Source organism: Phragmites australis, chromosome 13 (assembly GCF_958298935.1).
Source record: "Phragmites australis chromosome 13, lpPhrAust1.1, whole genome shotgun sequence".
NCBI classification, from domain to species: domain Eukaryota; kingdom Viridiplantae; phylum Streptophyta; class Magnoliopsida; order Poales; family Poaceae; genus Phragmites; species Phragmites australis.
Genome location: NC_084933.1, coordinates 27,243,076 through 27,263,461, shown reverse-complemented (window position 1 = coordinate 27,263,461; position 20,386 = coordinate 27,243,076). Strand labels below are relative to the sequence as shown.

The window sequence follows — 20,386 nt, the reverse complement described above, 5'->3', positions numbered from 1 at the left end:
CATATCGATGCTATGTTATAGCGATAGTAATTTTCTTTCAACCAGCAACCAGCCTTACGCGAGAACAACTGGATAAGTCGGCTCGGTGGTAGCGTTGGGTGCCCAACCTACCCGCCCGAGTTCGATTCGAATGATTGACACTGAGTTTCGTACCGGATACTTACTCAGTTTGATACACACATGCATATTTAGTGGTACTACGTATTTCCGTGTATTAAAACTCGTATGCTTTTCAATCCCTTTTATAAAGTACCTATAAATACGTACATATGCATATAGTGTGAGTGTAGAGTACATATGTAGTTGGTACATACACGTACACGTTAAGTGGTATTAATTTCTTCCATAACGTGTGTATAAATGCGTACACGTGAGTATACGGTGTGAGTGTGTAGTGTACCTAGTTGTACCCTAAAAAAACTGGATAAGCCCATCGGCGGAGGGCGATAGGCCACTGCCCGACCGGCGACTCCGGGAGGGAACCGAGCAGCGGCAATGGAAGCGAGGCAGCTCCATCTCCTCCTCGCCCAGCCCTACCACCCTCGCCTCCCCGGCCTTTTCCCCAACCACCCTACCCGCCACTTGCCCGCCTCCCGCCTCCCGCCTCCGACTCCACCTCAACCGCCGCAGGCCGAAGCGGCTGGCCGCAGCCCCATCGCGGAGTCCACCCGGCAGCCAGGCGAACGCGCCCGACTGTAGCGTCTGGGAGTGGGTGCTGAACGCCGCGGTGGCGCTGGTGCTCCAGCTGGCCGTGTGCTCGCTCCTCTTCCTCTTCCCCTCCCGCGTCCGAGCCAACGCTCTCCCGCCCCCTCCAGCCGCCACCGTCGAGGAGGAGGTTGAGGAAGAGGACAAGGAGTGGGAGGCCGCGCTGCAGAAGTGGAAGACCAAGACCTACGCGCTCTCCGTGCCCCTCCGCGTCGTCGCGCTCAGCGGCTCCTTCCCTCCCTCGTGGATCAAGGTCCGGTCTTCCTCATTCACCGCAAACAATGCATCTCCTTTGTAAGATTAGAAGCTAAACCATAACATACCATGAGATTATAATTTTATTGGAGCAAGGAAGCATGGTATGGTGTATGCTGTGAAATTTCGTAAGATGTTCCTGTTGGTGCTTGTAGGATTTTGTTAAGGCTCGGGGGAAGAGGCTCAAATTCAGCACCGAGCTCCGCCCTAGTCTTGATGGACTCTTCTCTGAGATGTCACAGTGTTTGGACAAGGGTCAAGTTTAGCCGAAGTCTGCAATGGCAACTGATGTTGTTTAAATCGGGGACTCTTGGCTCGGCTATGCCATCCGTAAGGGATTGGTAGAGCCTGTCAAAAATGCTGAAGAACATGATTGGTTCAGAAGTCTAAGTGACAGATGGAAGGTGAGAAGTCAAACATTTTGTTTCTTTTGACAGTATTGATAGCCACTTTGGCCCATGTTGGTGATATCGCATTGCCTTTGAAAACAATTTGCTTGCTGAATTTTTTATTATAAGACTCATAAGATAAGCATTCTATTATGTGATTGCAATGGCCTGTGTCCTCCGGTTTTGTGTATAAATCGTTTAGGCTTGCTTATTGGAACTAAGAGAGTAGATAAAATGACCATGGTAACCTTTATAATATTATCTCTCCAGTTCTCAGTGTGCATCCATTGGGGAGTTAGGTAGGATTAGACATTCTCTCTGAAGAAAAGGTAAGACTAGCATAGGAAATGGGAGATATAGCTCATTTATTGAGGAGAATAGGTTAATTTAGCAAGGACAAGATCAAAAGAATGAAAATTGCCTATAATTTGTCGAATTACTTATATTGAGAAGAGTTAAGAAAGCTAAAGGACTTATAAAAGGAAACAGAGGGAGTAATAACTAATTCTATTCCTCACTAATGGTTTCAGTCATATTCATGTTCTAGTGTTGGGTTGCATGCTGAGCAGACACACTACACAGTATTTCCAATTTGTTCGATTTCTTGATATTAGTAGCGAAGGTGTCTCGATGTATAGTTTGCATTTTCATTATAGTCTATCAGGTCCATTTGTGCAGGAACCAGAATGGAGAGGCAGATCCTAATGGCTCAGTATGGGGGGTTCCATACAGATGGGGCGCCATGGTCATTGCTTACAAGAAAAACAAGTTCAAAAGGTATAACCTGAAGCCGATGCAGGTGATTTTTTCTGTGGAAATATGCAAACATTACCTTATACTTACATGGACAAGCATGCTGAAATTGTTTTGTCTTTCATTAAGGGAACATACCACTTTCTCTTTTGCTGGGTGAAATGAAAATGTGTAACATAGTACGGAATTGTACCATTTGCTTGTGCTGATTGAGGTAGATTCTCATTTGATTTATAAGTTGCATATGTTGATATTTTATCTATAGGATTGGGAGGATTTGTGGAGGCCTGACCTCTCTGAGAAGATTTCAATGGTTGATTCGCCTAGAGAGGTCATTGGTGCAGTCCTGAAGCATCTGGGATCATTGTATAACACAATCGATCTGGAAGCAGAAGTCAGTGCTGGCAAGGAAGCAGTGTTAAAAAGCTTTACACAACTACAAAATCAGGTATAAACTGAATAAATCATCCATTTCTCTGAGAATTGACAATCCAGAGATTCTGAAATATGATGTGCTGCGTTGGATTTGATTTTGGTTTCCACTGGTAGGTCCAACTATTTGACAGCATGAACTATCTGAAGTCATTTGCTGTTGGAGATGTATGGGTTGCCGTGGGTTGGAGCAGTGATGTCATCCCTGCTGCAAAACGAATGTCTATTGTTGGGGTGATTGTTCCCAAGTCAGGCAGTAGCCTATGGGCTGATCTATGGGTATGTAATGGTCTTCTCATGCATAATATCTCGTGATTTTGAACTCGCTATCTTACTGGTTCTGTTGTTCTTTTGTGCATATTAGGCTATTTCATGCGCATCAAGATTTCAGACCAATCAAATCGGTGGCAGAACCAGAGGCCCATCTCCACTGATCCACCAGCGGTTCGACTTCTGCCTGCAGACTGCTAGAAGTTTACCCTTTCGCCAAGATGTCATCCCAGGAGCATCGCCTCTCTTCCTCGAGAACCCTCTGCCAGATGTCCCTCAAGATCAAAACAAGAGGAAGCCGAAGCTGGACACGAACCTCGTAAAGGGAGTACCTCCGCGTGAGATTCTGGATAAATGTGAGTTATTAGAACCTCTGTCAGATAAGGCGCTGGAAGATTACCAGTGGCTGATATCTAGAATGCAGAGACCACGGCTTGGTCTGTTGGGAAACGCGTTGCAAAATATATCAAGTTTACTAAACTTGAAATCAAGATTTTAGAGCGCCCGTACTGGACTCAACCAAGTTTTGGTGTGGTGGTGTTGCTCGCAGTCTTTGCATGTTTGCTAATTAAACGACAGGGTTTGGGTATCTCATAATTTTGGACTGGGGCACTGGTGACGACTGGCGAGTAGTGGCGGAGAGGCGCAAATTGCCTAACCGAGGTAAAGTGAAACCGAGTCCGCGGAATGGTGTAGGAGTGTGGTTTACGCACGAACGAGGCGAAATAGGCTTAAAGCCAGCGACCCGGCCGGCACCGGGGGATGATGGATACGCGCGGCGGTGCTCCCTGGTATTTGCCGGCACCGGGGCTGGGAAGTGTCGCCCCGGGCACTCATCAGCGAGGCGCCCAGGCGGGGCAGGAGCTATTTGAGAAGTGCAGTTCCGCGTCCACCATCGGTTCTGCCGCGCGCGACCGGGCGGATACCGTGGTTCGCGGCCATTGGTGGCCGCTTGGCAGCGCGGGGGCTGGCGTGGCGTCCCACGTTGGCTAGGAAGTGGAACCGAAGCCACCACCGCGCTGTGCTTGTGTTGGATCGCCGTTGCGGGCGCATGCGGATCGTCCTATGCGGTGAACCTTTCGTCGTCGGTCATGCAAGAATGCACACCTATTCAGATCAGGAAGGGAGTTTAGGATTCTGAATAGGGACTTTGACACTTGGTTGCTATTTATTCTTCACATTTACGCATAAGAAAGAATTTACATAACACCTCACTTCTCCCAATCGTCTAACTCAGGTTCAGAAGAAACAAAAGAAGACAGCCAATCTAACCATCTAGCCGGACTGTCCTAATTGCCGTGGAAGGAATGTCGAAATTGAATTCTGACAGCTGATGGACGGCCAAAACATGAACGTTACCAACAAATCAGATCACTTTTCTCGAGCACCCGGGTAGCAGCAGATCCGGAAGTTCTTGATTCTTGAATATGACAGACACAGTCACTGTGCAATCATCTATCACAGCTTCAATTTGCCCAAGTCAATCCTCTGCTTTGGGTACGTGTAGGCTTCATAGTTTATCTTCTGACCAAGGGAGCTCAGCTTTGTGAGTGTGGTTATCAAGTCAACCTGTCATACAGAACACAGAAGCACGAGTTAGCATCAAGACTGGAAGATATCCTGCGGCACTGCCAGCACGTACGAATCCATGAATCTTACTTCATAGTCAGTCCGGGAGACCGTCTCACGGCTCCGTTGGTACTTCTCGACCCATGGACGACAATCCGGATCAGTTATCAGCCGTTCCTCTGTAGCAGCTTGGTCAAGTCCGAGGAAGGCTGACATCACAGCGAGCTGCAAAAGGAGCCTTCTCGTATCAAATATGAGGCCTGATTGCAGTTTTTACATCTCATTTAGGGATCTAACGAAGTTGTAGTAACCTGACGAGGACCCAACCCAACGGCGACGAACCTATCCTTCATCTCCTGCACAGAAGCCGCGCTCCACACTGGCACCCTTCCCTCTGGATCGGGTTCTTGCGTATCTGTTCTCCCGAATGTTTTATCGAACAGACCCCACTGCAGTGGTAAATAAAAACACCAAGTCAGCAAAAATATTTACACTAACACCTTATTCTAGTAAGCTACGGCCTGCACAGAGGGTACAATGAACAATCGCGATCGTGTGGCATATGGAGCAATGGGGCACAGTGAATACCTGCCCATTTGAACCGTATGCTTGGTATAGGGTTCTTCCCTTCTCTTCGTTTCCACCACATTTGGCAATGGCCGCGTCAAGAAACGATCTCTTCAGTGCCGATTGTGCTGTTGCAGGCAAAAACACAAATCTTTAACTAACTATTAACAGTAGCTGAAGTAGAGAAGAGCTATCTTGTTAAGATCAACAAATATTATACTGATAGTAAAATTACGCTGAAATTAAGTAGAACATTCCTGCAAATTGGATCAGATCTGCAAATGAAATAGGACCACCCTTGGAGTAGGAGTCTATCTCCTTTTTGGCTTCAGTTAGCAGATCCAACGCAGCAGCGAGTCCACTGTTTTCAGGTCTGCTTATTTCTGGGCTTCATTTAACAAATGAAGTAACGAATGATGGAAAAACAAGGCCGATAAACTTGTTATGTTATCTTCAGCTGAGCACTGCAACCTTGAAACAAAAACACAGAAAAAAGAAGATGCTACCTAGCCTGATAGATCCATTTGCACCTCCAGTTTTAGTGGCCTACAGAAGAGTTTAACAGCCAGGTGAGAGGTGACACAGGTCATTTCCAAGTGGGTACAGAAAGCCATTCAGAAATCAGACCTTGTCATATGTGATAGCATCATTCAGTGCCAAAGTCAATAAAGAAGGAACGAGCTCTGGCTTAGCCTTCAAAAGATTGTCAGTTTCACTATTTCAGACAACAGATGCGATATATAGGTGAAGGAAAATCACTGAGCATAACGAGCTAAGGTGTCTCACCGTTATGGCTGTATAGAGGGTGTTTTTGATGCTTGCTGAAGAAAAAAATCAAAGACTTCAATTTTGATGCTGAGAAGCATAGCATTCAAGGGAAAAGAACGACGTGAGGTGACCTACATTGGAACTCAGAGCGTTGTCTACGCTCAATGAGATCAGCTGCAGTAGCCACTCCTGTGAATCTCGTAGAGCCATCAATCATTTCCTAACCCAAGACACAAAGCAAGTTTAATCAGCACCTCTGAAACAACAGTAGCTTTCTTCTCAAAAAGGAACAACAAAAGTAGCTGCAATTATGATCAAGTGTTTGCTGGAACAGCAAGTTACTCTTCTCTCCCATCATGCTACATTTGTTTAGTTCTGTTGTGCTAATGCAGAACGCATTGATCATTAAGCAAGCATATGTATCACTAGCACATACCAAACCAACGGCGGTCCCAGCGCACGCCCCGATTAAATCCCTTCTACGGAATTGCAGACGCTCTTCGGCAGCAGCGGCCTCAAAGCCCTCAACATTGCCCTTGCAGAAGACTTGCATCTAACGTAGGCAAACCAAGAATCACGATCACCCAGAAGTCTAACGCATTCACCTCGAACCAAAGAAAAAGTTGCTAGCTCGTGAACGTACGTGCGCATGCCTCCGTGCCGGCGATGAGACGGAAGAGGAGGCAGCGACGCCGCGGGGGCCGAGCAGAGCGGGAGCCTGCACGGTCGAGAGGAAGGTCGCTCCCGCCATTTCTCCGCTCGCCTCTTCGCGCGGCTGACGCTTGACTGCTTCAGCGCTCTCATAGTCGGTCTCACGGGCAGCTGGGTGCTGTGGCAGTGGCACACGAGGATAAGGCAGCGAATCGTAGATTTCCCGTCTGCGCCACACGTTGCTCGTAACATATCACGGGCTGCATCCTCCGCGTCACGATTGCTTCCACGTTGTTATCTCAACCGGAGCAGCCTAGACGGGTTTGATGGTGACAGTATGCATCTGACGGTCAATAGCAATATGGCAACAAGCCTCCTGCAACAATAAACGGGAGAAGAAGTTCGTGAAAACAAGCGCCTTCAACCTGATCGTGTCAAAGTATATGATTTTTTAAACTCAATTTCGAAACCATGTCATGTGGTCGTTACCAACACTTGTCTTCTATCCATTGTATTATTATTTGATTGTTAAAAGAAATCATCATGTTTACGAACATATAACAGTCTAAATCAAAACCTAAGAGTTTATATCAAATACGATTAATAAATAACTAAATTCGAAATTAAAAATTATAAAAAATAAATCATTCAATTTCTATATGGTTTGAGAAGCAAAATATTTAAATAAAAAGTCTAAATAAAATAAAATATTGAAATTAAGGTTAGAATAGAAAAGAAGAAGGATCAATATCATATAGTCTTAGAAAAATTAAATTATTATAAAAATCAAATGCCTAAATAAAGAGTCCATATACAATACAATTAATCAATAAATAAAATTAATAATAAGCAATAATGAAGAAATTCAAAATCCTTACTAAGATAATAGATTAACAAATACCATATAACTTAAAGTCGTCGTATAAAGCAAGCAACAAATAAGACAAACCTATTTTAATTTTGATTTTAATTTTGATTAGACTACATATACCTAACACACAATTTTAGCAGTTGATCAAAACGTATACAAATCAAACTAATACATATACACGATTTGTAAACAAGTTTAGAGTATAAATAATTTTCTCTTCCACTAATACATTTTTTATCTCTTCTTCTAACTAAATAATACTAACCTCATAAAAAAATAAAAAGACTAATTTTTAATCAAAAATTATCGTTACAAAATATTACACGAGACTAGCCACGCTAATAGTTCTCATATAAACTAGGATAAAGAATAGACAAAAGGTGAGGGTGTGGTGAATAGGAGGGAGCAAGGAGGTTAACATCCATCGAGTTCATATAGAAATGTCTAGGGTACAACCGTACAGGTCCGAATGCATAAACATGTAAAGTTCCAAGGCCCAACTAAGTAGCTAACACAACGGGAGCCATTCTCATGTCGGTCGTAGAAGTTGCCAGTTGCCAGTATATCTCCGGCATTGCATTTAGACACTTGTAGAAATGACACCACCTTCTATCTCCAAAAACAGAAATCGCAACATCATCGCTGGTAAGATTGGTTCTCCCTCCGCTTCACATAGCGAGTCCGGTCACTGTAACGGGGTCTGTCTTGAGCTCTCTGAGGCACAGGCTCCACCCTTCTTTGCCTTTCTGGTGATCGCTGAACGATTTCACCATTCACAAATAACTCAGCTGCAAAGAGAGACAACTTCATGAAAACCTGAGATATGTTTTGGCATTTCGGGGAACAGTCCATAGATAGAAAATTTTATAAACAACCACATTGAACCCCGAATGTATTGAAACATAAGTAACTAGTGTTGCGAAGGAAATGAACCACTTGACAGAAAAGCAGTGAACCATAGTCCATAAATGAGTAAAGCGGGAGGCTTTCAGTAGGGTGAAAGGCTTCCATACATGTAAATATCCTAAGTCAACCGACCAAACTAACATCAGGGTATGTGGGTTTTAATTGACTGTTTAACATTAAAAAACAGAAAACCTAAGTAAGCCAGGTACTAAGTGCACCTTTATATATCCTGTTTCAAACAAGGATTCTTCACTTACGTTCTATCAAAGAGCACAACACACAGTATAATTGATAGACAAAAAAGAATCCAAAAAGTAGCACTCTAACTAAATAGACAAAAACTAGTGGGAAAAATAGTAACTTGGAACAATATATTAAAAAGTGAGTTTTTCTCTCAGGCCAATGGTGAATCGTAGATTTATTAACAGCTAGCATGCACTCAGCATAACAATAAAAATACAGGACAGGTGAGTAATATTCTTACCACCGTAGTCTTTGTTCTCAGCATCGACATAAGAGTCAGGAAGCACAAAAAGAACACCTGGTAGGCCTGTTTTATTGAAAACACAAAGCATGGTTAGCACACACTAAACCAATGTATATTCAGGTTAGCTACTGAACGTTCAGCAGATTTTTGTATCTGAAAATGCTTATAGAGGCAAACACTTGCAGAGCTTGTTTCTAGAGAGCAACACATGTTTTTGGATATAAACCAACAAACACAATACTATAGTACCTAAGCGCAAAACAGAAAAAAATGTGCTACATACAGGATTACATATAGACCACATGATTGGACTAGTTGAAAACAATTGAGCCATCTCATGTATAGAACTATCATTTTTTAATGTTGTCCCGTTAAGCAAATATCAATATGTATAGCGTAACACACATGAGGTGAAACCAAAATGCTATCCCATTGCACATGTCTTGAACATGGAAACAAATAGGTTACCTTCCAGCTTGTTGGATGTTTCCTCATCAATCTCGCACCCGAATCCGAAGTAGCGCTCGCAGGACACGTTGTATATCCTCTTCTTCGCCTCCTCCTCACTACAACACAATTAGCTGAAATCAATCCCTTCCGCTAAACATTCAAACATAGGGCGAATAGGTTGACTTAGAGGAGTAACAATTACCTCCCTACGACCTTGGCGAGGGTCTGGATGTAGCAATCGATCATATGCTGCTTGGTGGCGCCCTCGCCGCCAGGCTTGTCCATGACGATGAGCCAGTGCTCGTAGTCGCACCCGGGGAACAGAGGCGCCATCTCCGTCGGCGCGCGGTCTCCGCCCTGCCCCGACCGCAGCGGCGAGTAGGAGGAGTCGGGCCGCCGCGCCATGCAGCGGACGGACCCAGCGCCGCCGACGCCGCGAGGCCGCGGGGGGAGAGCGATTGAGGAAGGGCGGCGCCGAGACAGGAGGAGAGGCCGCGCTGGGCGTGCGGCTGAGGCGATGGCACGCGCCGCGGTAGCCATGGTGGCGAGGGGAGAGGTGGTGGTTGGCCGCGAAGGAGAGGAGCGGAGCGGAGATGGCGGTGGAATGGCGATGCGAGGGGACGGAGGGGTTTGGAATTGGATGGGGTTTTGATGAGGGAAGCTGGTACGGGGACGAGGAGATAGATCATAGATATTTGCTGCCCTTGAGCGCGTTGAGACCTCCTATGGGCTGCTTGTCAGCAAGGATGGATTAGAGGCCCAATAAACGGCCCAATTGACATACCTTCGGCCCGTAGTGTGCTGTAGTAATGAGCCCACGTTTACTCTTTCCTTTTTTAATTTTCCGTTGATTTTCGTTTTCCAACCTCTTTTTACTTTTTTTTTCCAGTTGCTTTCAAAAATCAACTGGTTGTAACCAAAATATAAATATTTAGCACGGTAATATCAAACATAAACTTAAGATATATAGATGTAGATGTGGTATAGAAGTGTCACCAAACGAATACATCGGAAGTAACGTCATAGTTTAATTTTAGATGAAATTTGAAAAAAATAAGAGTATATTATTCACTATTTTTTCCCTATTTTTTATTTATTTATATTAATAAAATAGATTTTATATCCGTTGCGGTTACGAGATGGAGAGATATGATCAAAATATGTGATAAAATCAAACAAATTATTTAAATTTTAAATGTTTGTATTAAATAGAGAGAGAGTAAGATAAGAAGTCATACGAAACCAACTCAGATTTTATACTGTATATAGATATATAGAAGATAACCTAGATTCAGATATCCAGGTCTTCGTAGAGTTCTACGACTTCTCCAGCATAAGCGTTCCTTCTTCAACCTTGCAGGATCTGTAGCGCCTTCGACGCGGAACACCCTCGATCCAGATCGGCAGATCAACCTATCCTTGCACTGCAACCTCACCTCTCTTCCTTCTCCCGTAGGCGTCGTCGTCGTCCTCCTCACCCTCTGCTTGCGCGGAGTGGAGATCCATCTGGCTTGAGTTGATTTCTTCTTTTGTTGATAAGGAACATAGGATGCCTAGCTTACTTGGACGGATCGCTCGTTTTGTTGTGCGTAATTCTCCCTTTGCTGCGACCTCTGAAATCGAATATTTCTTTCATCCAGTTTAGTATATGGTTCATCTAGGGGTACTAATATCAGTTTATTTTCCTAATTTTTGTGGGTTCGACTGAGTTACATCTGGCATAATGTAGTAGCATAAGCTTCTCCTCTTCTGTTCAACGTGAATGTGGAGATGTGCCATAACTGGCGTTTTTTAACCGTCAATCATCTAGTGACGCTTTCATCAATTATGTTTATTGATTCTGAATTCCGGTCCTTCGTACCGCAGCTGAAAAGATGGACGCGAACAGGCGCCAGAGTGAGATTCAGCAGTTGTTGGCTGCAGAGCAAGAGGCTCAGCAGATTGTAAATGCAGCTAGGGCTGGTAGTGCAATCTTATTTTGGCTCAAGCTTATAAAATCAAACCTAGCATTAGAGAGCAGGTGCCTTGTGCATAAGAGCATTATTTCTTGTATTTGATCTATCAATTAATGTTTGTAGGCATAATCAAAATCTAGGTGAAGGTACATGCTCAATTGTTAGCTGTGGCAAAATCAGCACCTAGTTTGTAGAATTGCTTCTGGCATGCTGCGATATCGACATACTTTTCCAAAGTATGACGGTGGTATTTACTTGCTAAGTAAAAGGATCGGTGATGTCCTAATAGAAAAGTGAATTATAATATTTAAAACTAAATAACACTAAAAATTTTATAAGATAAATATATATCAATTTCTATCTAAATATGATCTAGATTCATCTGGTATGTCGACTCTAACATTTATAGGTCTGTAACCTATAATTAATCTTAGCAAACTACTCATTGAAAGTAAACATATAAGAATAGATTACAAGAAGTAAATACGAAAACGTAAAGATGGCAAAGAGAGCAAACTCGGTATAGAGATTTTTATCTTGTGATATCGATGGTATAAACGTCACCTCTAATCCACGTTGAAACAGCCATCTAGGCTATAGCTCCCGGATGGCACTCGGTCACAGCCCTTAAACCACCTAGATCTCAAGTTGGTTGAGCCACCAAACCAAGGCAAAAACCTCACCACAAGCCTCTCTTCCAGTCACTTATCGCCATCAAGGCAAGGGTCTCAGAGTCCCTGTACAAGAGTTTTGTCATCGTTTTACACCAAGTCGGAGGGTCAAGCCATCAAAACTCAAGATGTCAGTGTACCACTTGGTACAAGTTAGGATCACTCTTTAATCTTTTCTTTAGGCAGCAACACCTAGAAATAACTCTCTCTAAACCTATTAGCATTCATCACTCCCTAATCATGTGCTTAATTACCTTAGATGATCATTTTTAGCACTTTGATGGTTTAAATATCTTCTCAATTGTCTATGAGCTTCAATGTACTTCAGGACACTTAAATGGCCGAATGAATGGGTATTTATAGCCTCAAACTCACAAACTAGTCATTGCTCCAACGGTCACAAAAGGCTGTGAATATCAGATGATGCGGCGTTAACAACAGTACATACACCGGACATGGAAAAATCGGATTGAAATAGGATCTAAACAATGAAGAGCATTTGCCATTCTTTGGTAAATAAGTCTTAAGCAAACTATTTTATTCATCTTTTTCGACCAACCGATGTGTATAGTAGTAGAAACTAGCCGTTGGAACCCTACTCAAACTCATTATGAACACTGGATATTCCGGTGTAATCTTCAACTTCATCACCGAACTATCCGATGTGTATACTTGAGCTGACAGAGCCACATCTCACTGCGCATTTATCCAATGTGTATAATCTTCTAAACACTGGACCATCCGGTGTGTACAATCATATCAGACCGGCTTTGCGACATCTCTTGAAAAATAGTCTGAAGAAGCCTTTGGTGTTTACTCCTTTTCATCACCGAACCATCCGATATTCAAACTCTTTATGTCACTGAAAACACCTCCTTGAAAATGTTCTGGTGTGCACATCTCGCTGAGCATCGGACCATCCGCTGAGTTCTTCAACGTTTTCTTCGGTGTCAAAACACTCTGGTATATACACTTCTCTTTAATACTGGACTATCTTGTGTGTTAAACTACAAAACCATTTTAGATACAAAGTGCTCCAGTGTAAAGATGTCCAAATGGGCGGCCCGGCCCGGCACGGCACGGGCCCAGTCAGGCACGGCCCGTTTTGGGCACGGCCCGTTACAGCCCGTTAGCTAAACGGGCCGTGCCGTGCCGGCCCACGTGCCGTGGTTGCAGCCCAGGCACGGCCCATTTAAGATCGGGCCGTGTCGTGCCAGCCTGTGGCACGATAGGCCCATTAGTATTTTTCTGGCCTGGCGGCCCGTTAACACGTGAAAATCCCGAAAAACATAAAAAAAACCGCCGAATGCAGGGATCGAACTCAAGACCTCGTACATGGGAAGCAATGACTCTACCACCCTGTTAAGGATCTCTTTATGTATTAGGGATAAATAAATTATATAAAACCTTAAAAAATAGAAAAACTTAAATGGGTTGTGCCGTGCCGGCCCGGCGTGCCGCGACTCCGGCCCAGGCACGGCCCGCCTAACCGTGCCGTGCCGTGCCTGGGCCGGGCCAATTTTTCCGTGCCGCGGGCTGGCCCGTTAGGCCCGGCCCAGTTGGCCATCTTTACTCCAGTGTGTGATCCGGTGAAGTCATTTTTCCTAGGACTTCCCCATTCAATCAATTTTTATCTCGGCTACGATGACTTCTTCATGTTTACATCTATATGACCTACTAAGGTATATACTTGATAAATATATTAGTCTTATTAACTATATTATTATTAATCATTAAAAGCACATACATACGTAAGAGATCATATTCGCTATACTAAGCCATGCCATCTCACTCCAAAGTTACATGTCAACTTTATGTACAAATGTGCTTACAGCAATCTGAGTCCGAAGAAAAAAGGTTGAATTTTTAGTTTTCTTTGCCTGATTAGCCAGACCTGTTCCATTGTGAATCGTTTGCTGTAAAATGTCTATTGAACTTATATGGATAATGTCAACAATTATGAAGATAAAAGGAAAAAGGGTCTGCTTTTCCCCCCTTTCAATAGACTGCATTGTAAACTTGAATTTATGTGTTCAACAGCTAAGTCGCCAAGGCTTAGGCAAGCAAAAGAGGAGGGCGAAAGGGAAATAGCTGAATATCATGCCCAGATGGAGGCTGAATTCCAGAGGAAAGTTGCGGAGGTATGTACACCAGCCATCCTGCTCGTTTGTTAATAAGGTTACATGACCTCACTTCTATGTTTTTGTTGTTTCCAGAGCAACGGTGACTCCGGTGCAAATGTCAAACGTCTGGAGCAAGAGACAGCGGCAAAAATAGAACAACTCAATCAACAGGCTGCAAGTATCTCCCCAGAAGTCATTCAGATGCTTCTGAGGCATGTTACCACTGTGAAGAACTGAATGTTTTTGTGCTCTAAATATGATTGCAACCTTGAATTATCTCTCTAGTTATAGTAATGCTCTAAATATGATTGCAACCTTGAATTATCTCTCTAGTTATTTATATCAGAGAGTGGTAATAAATGAATTTGTCACTTCTGGCTGTAATTCCTTGTTCCGAATCACAGAATAAGATGCTGCCGTTTAGCAGCAACCCTGTCAGTTGCTATCTAAATTTGTCAAATTTTTTGTACTGATAAATACTGTTTATCTTCTTTTTTTGGGGGAAATGTTGTTTTCAGTTGTATTTTCTGAACAATCAAATTTTGTTGATTTGCTATCTATTACCACTAGTTTGTAGCTATGATTATGAGTATCCTTTCTTATATTAGAGCTGCAAATTCATTGTGAGAACTCAGGCTGTCGTTGGCACTAGCAGTGGTTCTAAAAAAAAGTTGGCAAAAAGTGGAATTGCACTTAGCGGTGTTGTTTGATCTGTCATGATATGACATAATGTGAACTTGTTTGATAATGTTGCACCATGTATTTCTTAACAGCCTATGAAGTACATATATGATACAACTCATCATCCTGGTGAAAATATCACCAGAAACAGCATAATATTTCATGCGCAGTGATGGCAAAGAAACTACTACTACTATACAACTACACTGGCTTTCCATGCCCCAACCGGCGTCGTGGTCTGCTGCGCCGTCGCCTCAGCCGCTGCCACCAGTGCAGCTTCTTGACCTGCACCCGGCTGCCCGTCCGCCTCATCCTGGCGTGCGCCGGTGCCTTCCGCCGGGTGCCCCGTAGGTGCCGCACCATCGCGTCGAACAACGCAGGCATGTGCCCGCCGCCGCGCCTCTCCCCCGGGACGCTTGCCACCGTCCGGCTCGTGGTCTTCTTCTCTTGGCCTTTTGTGCTGTGGAACACTTCCCCTAGATACCTCCACGGCGACATGCGCTGGTGGGAGCGACGGTCGCGCCTGGACGGGTCCTCCTTGCCGCGCCCGAAGTGGTGGTGGTGATGATGGTCGTGGCGATGGTGGAACACCGTGGCGATCTTGTTCTTGAGCCTCCGCAGCCGCCCCTCGCGCCTCTCCTGGCGTTCCCTGCGGCGGCGGCTCCTCAACGAGCCCGACACCTCAGACGCATAAGCCGGCCGCCGCGACACGGGTGAGGAGGAGTAAGAAGCAGAGGCGCTCGACGCCGGCACCGTCGGGTTTGTCGAGGGAAACGAGCTGGCGGCGCCAGATGGGGAGCTGCTGTTGTACCTGCTGCCGGAGTCGATCTGTTTCAGCGTCTGCCGCTGCCGGCTTGACCAGCCCACGCTAAAGACAGCGCCATCCTCCCTCGGTCGCCGCGGAGTGCACTCTTCTTCTTCGCCCCGGCGTAGGCAGCGTTCCATGAGCTCCCGGTTCGGCCTGATACGGCTGTGTATCGTGACCACCCCGTTGCTCGAGGACGAGTGTCTCCGCGTAGCCACGCCCCGTCCGGATCTCTCCGAGCCACGACGTGACCTCATGGTCACGGACAACCCAGAGCCCAGTCTCCCAAAACGACGCGTCGAGGAGGAGCCTTCCTCTCCGACGTCCCGCGCCGTGGTGCGGCCATGCAGCCGTACCCGCCCCTGAGACAATTCTCGGGACACAGAGCGCCGCCTGCTGCTGCGCTCCAGCGACGATAGGTCACCACGGCCGGAGCTGCGGCGCGGCCTGTCCCTGCGGTCGTCGTGCCGAGTACTCCCAGTCACCGTGCCACGTTGCGACATTGCAGCTACTGACAAACGGTGGGGGCTGAAGCCGGAATGCCTCTGCTCTCGACTTGGATGGTGCCGCGGCGGCATTGCAGTTCTTGACGAGCGGTTGGAGACGAGGCGGGCAAGGAGAGGTTCTTCCACTGCATGGCGATGGCCGTGGACGTGACGACCATCTCGGCTTGACAGCGTTGAATTTTGGAGGTTAAGCCTGCGGGATCTCTCGCTGGCATGGATGCTGAGGCTCGGGCTGGGTGACGCCAGTGGCTTCAGGCTCAGGCGTGGCTCGACATCGCGTGTCTGGCGATCTGATCGGAGGGAGAGGTTCCTCTCCAGCGCAGGAGACATTAGCATCTAAAGAAAGGTGATTTTTGTTGATCAGCATTTGCCCATAACAGAAAGAGGTGACGGAGAAGTGATGCACGTACTCTACTACTGATGATGGCATGAAACAATTTACCTTTGCCTGCCTCAGGAGAGCCTGCTGGGTAGCATCATCCAGCATCCTCATCAGGAGAGCCCTGGATGTCTCGTCTAACTGCACAAACGTAAGAACAAAACAGTTAAACTGGTGATCCTATGCATTGAATTTGCTATAATCCCCGTTTGGAATGTAGGAATTTAGTAGAAAATCAGCACAAAGGATCCGACGAAAATTCCGTGTTCCAAACAAGGAAGAGAATTAGAGGCATCAATCTTTGGTGTTCCCCTTACATTTTCATCAGCCGGGCCCTTGTGAAGCAGCCCGTAGAGCCTCGTCAACGCCTGTAGATCCGACAATACTTGCTCCGTCCCTTTTTCCTCTTCAAAGTTGCAACGCAAAAGGTAAAGACGAACGCATCATCAGACAGTCATGTAGCAAAATCTTCTGTGCTCTTGGTATCTCATTCTTACCCAAAAGGAAATGTAGAAACGACAAAGACAGCAAAGATTCGATCAGAAGCTAACCGTGGTTGCGAGATGAGGAAATCGATGTAGTAGCTTGATCCATACTCTCTGGCAACATCTAACCAAAACAAATCAAAAGCAGTATAAACAGTTCGCGAAAGTGCAGAGCAGTGCAGTAATAAAAATGAAGAAGGTAGTTCCACTAGGCTAGAAGGGACAGACGCGTCCCGTGGTTTCCTGGGCCAGCCAACAAAAGGGACACCCTACGGCCTGCGTTCGGCTTATGGGCCAATAGCCCAATTTTATTCGAAGTAGTAGGCTATAGCCCACTAGTATTTCAGTAACCGCATCTCCAGCGCCTCAAAAAAGAAAAGTAGAAATCGTATCTCCTTCCAACAGACGGCAGAAAGCTATTGGTCACGACTTGATGATGGTTTTCATGCTTCCTGGGGAACAATACAGGGTTCACTTTGAACCTGAAGCAGGTGTTTGGTGCTTACGCAAAAGGCAAGGAATAGAGTTCAAGTGTTTCGAAGTCGCTGGAGGAGCAAGGAAAGATGAGTGCCGCAAGGCAGAGATGCACCGAAGAAGTAGGTAGACATTGTGCAAGGAAAGAAGAGTGCCGCAAGAGCGCATCATCAGACAGTACGGGGTAACCGGAATTCCTTCCCTGCACGCGCATTTCGCCACACCGATTCTTCGATCTTGTGCTTCTCCATTCATTCCGTCGTGTTAGTCTGATAATGCATGTCGCTTGCAGGCAAGTCGGAGGTCGAAATTATTTGCCAGAAAGTCTTCGACGACCTGGCCGACAAGAACACCAACCTCCTGGACATCAACTCCCTTCACGTCGCCACCCTCATGGTTTACAAGTGAGAATCACGTCACTTGATACCGCGTCGCGCTGCTTGATTGCTTCAATGCGACGCCATTCCAGTGAATCTGTCTGTACTGACTTCGCTCCCTCGTTTTTGTCCGTCAGTTCAATCAACAAGCAATTGGTCGGTCCTCACGAGGACCCTCCATCCATGAACATCGTCGCTGATAAGATGAGGGTATGTCTCAAATCAGAGATCGATGATTCTTCTCTTCGACGCGTCAATATTCATGGTTCTGGGTTACCAACTTACGATCTAGTGAAGGAATGCGTGGAAGCTCCAAGCACGTATTCTTCTTCTTTGCAAAACCGACAATGTTCAGAGTTGTGGGTTACGAAAGGAATTCGTGAACGGGTTTTAAGAAGTTCAGTACTCAGTAGCATGCATTTGAAGACTCGTGCGTCAGTGGAAAATGAAGAGCTTAGAGTTACACTCTCTCCATTTAGAAATAGTAGATGTATTTTTTTAAAAAAATAAATTTTATGTATTTTAATTAATATTTAATTAAATTATAAAAATATCTAGTATATAAAAATTATACAACTAGATTCATAATTGAAAATGATTTTATACCATATATGTTTTGTAGCTATAAATGATATATTTTAAAGGAAAACTTTAGTCAAAATCTAACTTTGAAAATCAAATTTTTAAAAAATATGTCTACTATTTCTGAATGGATGTAGTAGTAGACTTGTAGTAGCATCTTAAGCAATGTGCATAAATTTCAGAATAGGTTAACAGTGGACTAAAATAGCTTCCAATGTGCGGGAATTTTTAGCCAAAAATATATCTTTTTTAGAATTTTCTGCAGGTACGGTGTCCTACCTCTGCACATTGTAAATATGTTCATTTGACAAAATAGATACGGACGAGGCTCCCATTCGAAAACATTCAGCACCACGCATGGTTGAGTAAATACATTCAGTAAAGATTAAATTCGTGTATATTTCGGGCTTGAGGTTAACTTTTCCACCAGCTAAAATACCTTTTAGTTCAGGGTGTTATCCATGTTTGTATTGCCCACAAAGGAGTGTGCTTTGGGTAACACATCTCGGTTACCCATAGCTTACGCCTCTAAGAAACCACCAAATTCGCAAGAGAAGAGGCAAGGGAGAGTGAGATGTGAAATGTACATATCCCCAGGGAGAGTCCGCAGCCCACGGGATTAGATTTGGTGTTAAACCAGAATCACACTCCAGGAAGATGCTCTTGTTTCCGTTCCCCATTTTCCAAAGACCCATCCGTCTCTCCACCGTCGCAATGCAGCAAGCCTGGGCGTCTCTCCAAGATAAGCTCCAAGGTACCCGACCCTTCTTCATCCTCATTGATCGATTCCCTCTTCCCAGAAATCGATCCGGACTTGCGAGTCGTTGAGTTCTCGGCGGTGAAATACGAATCGAATCGGTGCAGGGAGGCGGTGGAAGGAGCGACAGGTGAGGAAGATCACGGACAAGGCGTTCGACCGCCTCACGGAGGACGCCAAGACGCGCGAGAAGGAGGCCCTCACCTTCGACGAGGTCTACATCGCCGTCCTATGCGTCTACAAGTAGAACAGCCGAACGAACCCTGCATGTTCTAATACTCTATAATTAGCTATTTCTGATTGGTTTCTTGCTCTTATTGGGGGCAGTGATATCAACAAGTACTTGCCGGGGCCGCACTACGATCCCCCATCGAAGGAAAAGCTCAAGGCCATGATGGATGTAATCACATTCTCCCCTTCCCTCCCTTTCGGTTTTTTTTTTCCAGTTTGACGATCCAATATTGTGTTCTTCCGGTTGTTCCTTTACTGGAAGCAAAGTTTTCTTGGTTTCTGAGTGTAATCAGCTTTGCTAGAAGTTATCCTAGAATTCAGAGATAGCACGGTACTTCTGTTTCCAGTGAGTCAGTGGTGTGCACTGGAAGCAAATATTTTCCTTCTCAAATTCCCCAGGCTTGGTTTCTGAATCGTGCAGGAGTTTGACGTTAACCTGGACGGGCTCCTGGACCGGGAGGAGTTCGCCGAGTTCATCCGGAAGCTGACCGCCGACTCGCTGAGCGCGATCAGCCTGAAGCTCGTGATCACGCTGGTGGCCGCGCCCGTGCTGGCGATGGCGACCAAGAGGGCGACCGAGGGCGTCCCCAGCGTCGGGAAGGTGGTGCGCAAAGTGCCCAACGCGCTCTACGCCGCCGCCATCACCCTGGCCGTCGTGCTCGTCCAGAGATCCTCCGAGGGCATCGAGTGACTTTCCAGAACCTGCACCGTGATGGCGTGATGCGTTGATGTACCAGGCGACAACGCTTACCGACCGCATAGTCTCTAGGATAGGTGTTTCTCCGACTTGCCGTGTGATAATGTGATCAGTGCTTCTCTGTGACATTTTATTGATGTGATTTGTTCTGGTTTCGGTAATACAGCTATTTACAACTGTGGATTCATGTGGACTGTCTTGTGTCATGAGCAATTTAGCAAGTGAATAAAGCAGCACTCCTCGTGACGAATTTTAGAGTTTTTGCCCTTCTTTGTTCTCCGAGTTCAGTTGGGCCAGCTGAACCCGCTTGGTTCTGCTCGACCTCAGCCTTTGATTTTGCAATACAACCAGAAGGCCCAAATTTTCTCAAGAAAAACAAGGCCCGTGAATTCCATGTAAAATAAAACCCAAACCCATTTGACAGCCTTTAAAAGAGGAAACGAACTCGAGACAGTAGCTCCTTATCAATCGGGAGCCTTGTGTGATTGTGAATTCACTTAGGCAGATTAGCGCGTCTACATCGCGTCTATTTTTTTCATAGAATATGACAAAAGAAGTCTAAAAAAAATATGTTCCCCAATTTTGCGCAT

General features: G+C 45.4%; 5 protein-coding genes and 1 pseudogene across 7 annotated transcripts; 3 read left to right on the top strand and 3 right to left on the bottom strand.

Annotated features, from left to right (window-relative positions):
- Positions 1–315: 315 nt before the first annotated feature.
- LOC133888347 (uncharacterized) lies at positions 316–3,388 on the top strand (annotated as a pseudogene).
- A 560-nt stretch (positions 3,389–3,948) lies between these two features.
- LOC133888349 (thylakoid lumenal 29 kDa protein, chloroplastic) lies at positions 3,949–6,552 on the bottom strand. 3 transcript variants are annotated; one of them, XM_062328553.1, is made up of 11 exons: positions 6,352–6,549; positions 6,145–6,261; positions 5,844–5,928; positions 5,727–5,761; positions 5,568–5,633; positions 5,447–5,486; positions 5,201–5,323; positions 4,962–5,071; positions 4,685–4,822; positions 4,464–4,598; positions 3,949–4,373 (listed from the first exon to the last, which is right to left on the bottom strand). In XM_062328553.1, the coding sequence occupies exons 1-11, from the start codon at positions 6,457–6,459 to the stop codon at positions 4,263–4,265; spliced, it is 1,068 nt and encodes a 355-aa protein (XP_062184537.1). In that variant the 5' UTR covers positions 6,460–6,549; the 3' UTR covers positions 3,949–4,262. The 3 variants fall into 3 exon arrangements, with proteins under 3 accessions (XP_062184537.1, XP_062184538.1, XP_062184539.1); XM_062328554.1 differs by lacking the exon at positions 6,145–6,261 and having other exon boundaries at positions 6,352–6,552; XM_062328555.1 differs by lacking the exon at positions 5,201–5,323 and having other exon boundaries at positions 4,962–5,068; positions 6,352–6,547.
- Positions 6,553–7,499: 947 nt separating this feature from the next.
- On the bottom strand, positions 7,500–9,739 carry LOC133889083 (multiple organellar RNA editing factor 2, chloroplastic-like). The gene is made up of 4 exons (XM_062329540.1): positions 9,276–9,739; positions 9,092–9,189; positions 8,621–8,686; positions 7,500–8,018 (listed from the first exon to the last, which is right to left on the bottom strand). Exons 1-4 carry the CDS (start codon positions 9,611–9,613, stop codon positions 7,867–7,869), a joined length of 654 nt encoding a protein of 217 aa, XP_062185524.1. The 5' UTR covers positions 9,614–9,739; the 3' UTR covers positions 7,500–7,866.
- A 634-nt stretch (positions 9,740–10,373) lies between these two features.
- Positions 10,374–14,234, top strand: LOC133889156 (V-type proton ATPase subunit G1-like). Its single transcript, XM_062329625.1, has 4 exons — positions 10,374–10,658; positions 10,940–11,035; positions 13,740–13,840; positions 13,916–14,234. Exons 2-4 carry the CDS (start codon positions 10,948–10,950, stop codon positions 14,057–14,059), a joined length of 333 nt encoding a protein of 110 aa, XP_062185609.1. The 5' UTR covers positions 10,374–10,658; positions 10,940–10,947; the 3' UTR covers positions 14,060–14,234.
- A 364-nt stretch (positions 14,235–14,598) lies between these two features.
- On the bottom strand, positions 14,599–16,328 carry LOC133889381 (uncharacterized). The gene is made up of 2 exons (XM_062329918.1): positions 16,257–16,328; positions 14,599–16,150 (listed from the first exon to the last, which is right to left on the bottom strand). The coding sequence occupies exons 1-2, from the start codon at positions 16,305–16,307 to the stop codon at positions 14,705–14,707; spliced, it is 1,497 nt and encodes a 498-aa protein (XP_062185902.1). The 5' UTR covers positions 16,308–16,328; the 3' UTR covers positions 14,599–14,704.
- Positions 16,329–18,685: 2,357 nt separating this feature from the next.
- LOC133888588 (uncharacterized) lies at positions 18,686–19,983 on the top strand. Its single transcript, XM_062328884.1, has 4 exons — positions 18,686–18,865; positions 18,976–19,111; positions 19,196–19,268; positions 19,521–19,983. Exons 1-4 carry the CDS (start codon positions 18,769–18,771, stop codon positions 19,788–19,790), a joined length of 576 nt encoding a protein of 191 aa, XP_062184868.1. The 5' UTR covers positions 18,686–18,768; the 3' UTR covers positions 19,791–19,983.
- The last annotated feature ends 403 nt before the right edge of the window (positions 19,984–20,386 follow it).

What these genes read in the sequence shown, in the direction of transcription:
- LOC133888349 (XM_062328553.1), bottom strand. Translation starts at nt 6,459, where the DNA reads ATGGCGGGAGCGACCTTCCTCTCGACCGTGCAGGCTCCCGCTCTGCTC. An exon ending in ACAACGCTCTGAGTTCCAAT is followed by an intron (nt 5,762 to 5,843) that starts GTAGGTCACCTC and finishes TTTTTTCTTCAG; the next exon opens with CAAGCATCAAAAACACCCTC. An exon ending in AAATGGATCTATCAGGCTAG is followed by an intron (nt 5,324 to 5,446) that starts GTAGCATCTTCT and finishes AATGAAGCCCAG; the next exon opens with AAATAAGCAGACCTGAAAAC.
- LOC133889083 (XM_062329540.1), bottom strand. Translation starts at nt 9,613, where the DNA reads ATGGCTACCGCGGCGCGTGCCATCGCCTCAGCCGCACGCCCAGCGCGG. An exon ending in CTCGCCAAGGTCGTAGGGAG is followed by an intron (nt 9,190 to 9,275) that starts GTAATTGTTACT and finishes ATTGTGTTGTAG; the next exon opens with TGAGGAGGAGGCGAAGAAGA. An exon ending in AACATCCAACAAGCTGGAAG is followed by an intron (nt 8,687 to 9,091) that starts GTAACCTATTTG and finishes TCAATAAAACAG; the next exon opens with GCCTACCAGGTGTTCTTTTT.
- LOC133889156 (XM_062329625.1), top strand. Translation starts at nt 10,948, where the DNA reads ATGGACGCGAACAGGCGCCAGAGTGAGATTCAGCAGTTGTTGGCTGCA. An exon ending in TGTAAATGCAGCTAGGGCTG is followed by an intron (nt 11,036 to 13,739) that starts GTAGTGCAATCT and finishes TGTGTTCAACAG; the next exon opens with CTAAGTCGCCAAGGCTTAGG. An exon ending in TCCAGAGGAAAGTTGCGGAG is followed by an intron (nt 13,841 to 13,915) that starts GTATGTACACCA and finishes TGTTGTTTCCAG; the next exon opens with AGCAACGGTGACTCCGGTGC.
- LOC133889381 (XM_062329918.1), bottom strand. Translation starts at nt 16,307, where the DNA reads ATGAGGATGCTGGATGATGCTACCCAGCAGGCTCTCCTGAGGCAGGCA. An exon ending in CTCTCCTGAGGCAGGCAAAG is followed by an intron (nt 16,151 to 16,256) that starts GTAAATTGTTTC and finishes ACCTTTCTTTAG; the next exon opens with ATGCTAATGTCTCCTGCGCT.
- LOC133888588 (XM_062328884.1), top strand. Translation starts at nt 18,769, where the DNA reads ATGCTCTTGTTTCCGTTCCCCATTTTCCAAAGACCCATCCGTCTCTCC. An exon ending in GCCGTCCTATGCGTCTACAA is followed by an intron (nt 19,112 to 19,195) that starts GTAGAACAGCCG and finishes TATTGGGGGCAG; the next exon opens with TGATATCAACAAGTACTTGC. An exon ending in AGCTCAAGGCCATGATGGAT is followed by an intron (nt 19,269 to 19,520) that starts GTAATCACATTC and finishes TGAATCGTGCAG; the next exon opens with GAGTTTGACGTTAACCTGGA.